At 30.9% G+C, this 4,213-nt stretch overlaps 1 protein-coding gene across 2 annotated transcripts in view; it reads left to right on the top strand.

The window, feature by feature from the left end:
* Positions 1 to 2,973, top strand: part of LOC106753657 (SUPPRESSOR OF GAMMA RESPONSE 1) — an 11,793-nt gene extending 8,820 nt beyond the window's left edge. The window contains exons 4-6 of one of the 2 annotated variants that reach the window (XM_014635500.2): positions 1,304 to 1,800; positions 2,111 to 2,365; positions 2,451 to 2,973. In XM_014635500.2, the coding sequence (XP_014490986.1) occupies positions 1,304 to 1,800; positions 2,111 to 2,365; positions 2,451 to 2,504 (806 nt within the window). In that variant the 3' untranslated portion in view covers positions 2,505 to 2,973. Of the gene's footprint in view, positions 1 to 1,303; positions 1,801 to 2,068; positions 2,366 to 2,450 lie in introns of both variants that reach the window. The other variant, XM_014635499.2, reaches the window with a different exon arrangement.
* The last annotated feature ends 1,240 nt before the right edge of the window (positions 2,974 to 4,213 follow it).

Genomic DNA, 4,213 nt, shown 5'->3' with positions numbered 1-4,213 from the left:
TGTTGAAGTATAATGTTTATTTTATTATTAATATTTATGTTAGGGGTTTTGTTAAGGGTTTCCCGCCCTTTCATTTTTCAGAACTACTGTGTTCTATAAAACAGTAGTAAGTTGTATCAGTTCCTTAATAAAAATAGAAGTCTTTTCATTTTCTCTCAACTTCAAGTAGTGTCATGTGTCAAGTTAATATTAATGTCATGTGTGAGTGTCAATGTCACGTATTAGAGTTTTATATTCAATTGAGTTTCCATTAACTTTAGTTTTGTTTAATTTAGTTCCAAATTTTTTTAATTTTGTTCAATTGAGTCTCAATTTTAAATTTTAGAAGGAAAATTTTTCCTTTTTTTTAAATTAAAAGGAAAATTGTTTATTATTTTTAAAATTAGAAGGAAAATTTTTCATTATTTTTAAATTAGAATAAAAATTCTTCATTACTTTTAAAATTAGTAGGAAAACTTTCATTATTTTTAAAATTAGAATGAAAGTTCTTCATTATTTTTTAAATTAGAAGGAAAATTCTTCATTATTTTCAAAATTTAAGCAAATTCTTCATTATTTTTAAAATTAGAAGGGAAATTTCTCATTATTTTAAAATTAGAAGAAAAATTCTTCATTGTTTTTAAAATTTGAAGGAAAATACTTGAGTATTTTTAAATTTGGAGATTTCTTCGTTATTTTTAAAATTATAAAGAAAATTCTAATTTATTTCTAAAATTAGAAAGGAAATTCTTTATTATTTTTAAAATTAGAAGAAATATTTTTCATTATTTTTAACCAACTCTAACTCTAGTTTGTACATGTAAAAAATATCAAACATAATACATCTAGAGTTGATTAAAAATGATGAAAGAAATATTCAATAAGAATGTGAATTTTAATAAAAATTAAATTTGGTCTCAATTTAAAGATGAATAAAATTGGGACGGAATTGAACCAAATTAACAAAATATAGGATTAAATTAAACAAAATTATATAAGTAACTAACATGTGACACTGATAGTGACATGTGACACATGTTCAACTTTTTTTTAAATTTTAAAAAAATTAATAAAACTTAAAAATATAAAAAAAACAATGACATATGACACGAACGGTTTATCTTCAGTTTTGTCATAAAAAAATATCAAATTGAATATAAATTACAAAAATTAGAACCACATTAAAAACTAAAAAAGAAATGATCTCACATTAAACAAAGTTGATAAAATAGGGAACAAATATAATATTAAACCTTATCTTTATTATAATTTAATGCCTAAAGGTTTGGGCTATTGTCAAATTTGGTCTCGTTCGTTTCTTCAGGTGCTAAAAAAGATGGCAGTTATTTCCATATCTTTCACAAGACAATCAATGCTTATGCAACTAGTCAAAGAAAGCGTAGAAAGATTCATCATCCACAGGGTTTGAGTGAAGAACATTGGCATTGGCACAAGACAGGTAGGACGAAAGCTATAATGCAAAATGGAATGTGCAAAGGCTTTAAGAAAATCATGGTTCTTCATGTAAGATCTAAGAGTGGGGCCAAACCCTTCAAATCCAACTGGGTAATGCATCAGTATCATCTCGGGACTGAAAAAAATGAAAAGGAAGGTGAGTATGTGGTTTCTAAAATTTTTTATCAACAGCAAAAGCAAACTGAGAAAAATGAGGACAATGCAATGGTTGAAGATCTTGACAATATAGTGTCAAGAACAAGTCCCAGGACTCCAAAACCAAATCCTCCCCATCCACCTCGTGCAGGAAACTCTGTTGATTGTGATGATTGTATCGATGAAACTGTACCTCTGCCTTTTGTCCAGGTGAGTAACTATATTTGATGCATATTAGTTAAATATGATTATTAGTTTCACTATATGGTTAATTATCTTTTAGAAAGATCAAATTGAAAATAACAATCAACCATAATATTACCAGTGAAATAGCCAGCATAAAACAGTGTCTTGATTTTCTCTGAACTGAGTTTTAATTCTAGTGAGTAATGAGTACATAACTTAAGCAACATTTTTACTATTTTTTTACCATCTACCTTTGGCTTACCAAAATTTACTTTTTTTTATTACGAACTAGACAATTCTCGGAGAATCACATGCCCCTATATCTGATGTTCAGGACCTAGACAATTCTGCATTGTTACCTGGAGAATCACAAGCTAAGGAACACACTGAATATGATGGCTTGGACGACATATTATTGTGCAAGGAAATCTTAGATTCTTCTGATCTGTTAAATGATTCTGGATTGGACTCCAGCAATCTCTATGACTTAGAATTCTATGATAATCAAATAGCTAGAAATGATAACGAATCTTGTGGAATATCTGTCCTGGATACGCTGGAATTAGACACTCCGGACTTTGATCATTCTGTAAGCATCTTATTCCCCTTGTTGACTCCACTTTTTATTTAGAGTTATGCAACTTTATAACATACTCTCGTTTTCATTGTGTCAGAATTTGAATTTTTGTTCTCAGTACAGTATCCTTGAGTGGATGGGCAGATTATGAAGTTCTTTTTGATACTAAATCCAGAAGTTGTTTCTATCATCCTTCAATTGGAGTGGTTTTTCCTCTTTTGGATGCCTTAATGTAGGGCATCAAACTTAGGTTTTCATCATGTGAAGAAGCTTTTGTCCTTGTGAGCTGAAACGATACTGCCTTTGGTTACGGAACTCAACCTTTTTGTCAAATCATGTAGTTGAGCTCAATCAAAGCTAGAGTTGGACTTGTGGCCTTCTCGTGGGGGTTATTTGTGTGAATCTTGTTTTGAGGCATATTTGTTTCGTCTATGGCCTATTTTAAACTGTTGCTTTGACTCTTTATGTTAGCCATGGAAGCGATGAATGCATCTTTTTCGGCTAGATCCGAAATGTTGTATTCGACTCTGAATATATTTAGTAGATATGGTGATGATAGGGGTTCTATTGGAATATTGTGAACATATAATTAATACCTACATTGATTTCCTGTATATGAACAAATATGCTCTGCAGTAAAGATAGAACTGCTTAAACTTATTTATGGACACATGGTAATGTGCGCATGATGGTAATAAACTAGAAGACCTGTGCTAGAAAATACTAACTCTTGCAAATAAGTTAGTCGTTTTCTTAATTAACAGGGAGAAATATACTTAAAACACAGTCTGAGTGCAAGGGAAGTGATTTATTTGAATTAGTAAAGTTTTTCGTAAATAAATGATTGTTTTTATTGAATTTGAATTTATTTTTGTTGAAATTTGAGATGCTATTTAATGTTTTCAATTTCCAAGAGAAGCAAACGTTGAATGTGAGCAAGAATAATAAAGTGAGAGACATAAGGGATAACAAAAACAGATTTATAATAGTTTACTATTAAAAAAAAAGTATATGTCTAATTCAATCACTTTACATTGGTGCTAATATATGTTTTGTTGGGATAAAATTAAATTTAAAGATTTATTATTTTGTTAGTTTTGAGTCTAGTAATATTTGGTTTGATTTTGATTGAAATAAAATAGAACAGGGCATTTATGATTTTGGTTTATCTAAGCAGAATATTATTTTGTGATAGAATAAGGAGATTTTATTTTTAAGTGAGTTGATATTTTATTGTCAGTTTTTATTATTTGTAATTGGCCTAAGGCTTAATTTGCATCTATTTAAAGGTTGCTAAGGTTTAATGAAAATAACCCACAATGGATTGAAGAGTAAAATTATTTGTGTGGGTCACGTTATGAGTATGTAAAGGGAGATTTTCCAAACAGTGGTATCAGATTTGGTTGGGAATGTTTCTGCTAGAGGGATTATGCTGGAGGGGGAGTGAGTGAGAGAAAAAGAAAAAAAAGAAGTGAGAGGGAGAATTAAATATCTAGAGAAAAAAAAAAGAGAGAGGGGAGAGTTTAGAGAGAAAAGAGTTTGAGTCTCCGAAAAAGAGAATAAAAAAGGAAAGGAGAAAGAGAGAGTAAGAGATGGTTGATCTTGCAAAAACGGTGGTCTCAGTGCGGTGAAAAGGACACTATGGTGGTCTCAGTGCGGTGAAAAGGACGCACTATGGTGGTCTCAGTGTGGTGAAAAGGACGCACTATGGTGGTCTCAGTGCGGTGAAAACGACGCACTATGGTGGTCTCAGTGCGGTGAAAACGACGCACTATGGTGGTCTCAGTGCGGTGAAAAAGACGCACTATGGTGGTCTCAGTGCGGTGAAAAAGACGCACTATGGTGGTCTCAGTGCGGTGA

The sequence above is a fragment of the Vigna radiata genome, unplaced genomic scaffold (genome assembly GCF_000741045.1).
Source record: "Vigna radiata var. radiata cultivar VC1973A unplaced genomic scaffold, Vradiata_ver6 scaffold_7, whole genome shotgun sequence".
Taxonomy (NCBI): domain Eukaryota; kingdom Viridiplantae; phylum Streptophyta; class Magnoliopsida; order Fabales; family Fabaceae; genus Vigna; species Vigna radiata.
The sequence above is the reverse complement of the archived record's forward strand: the minus strand, read 5'-3'. Positions and strand labels throughout refer to the sequence as shown.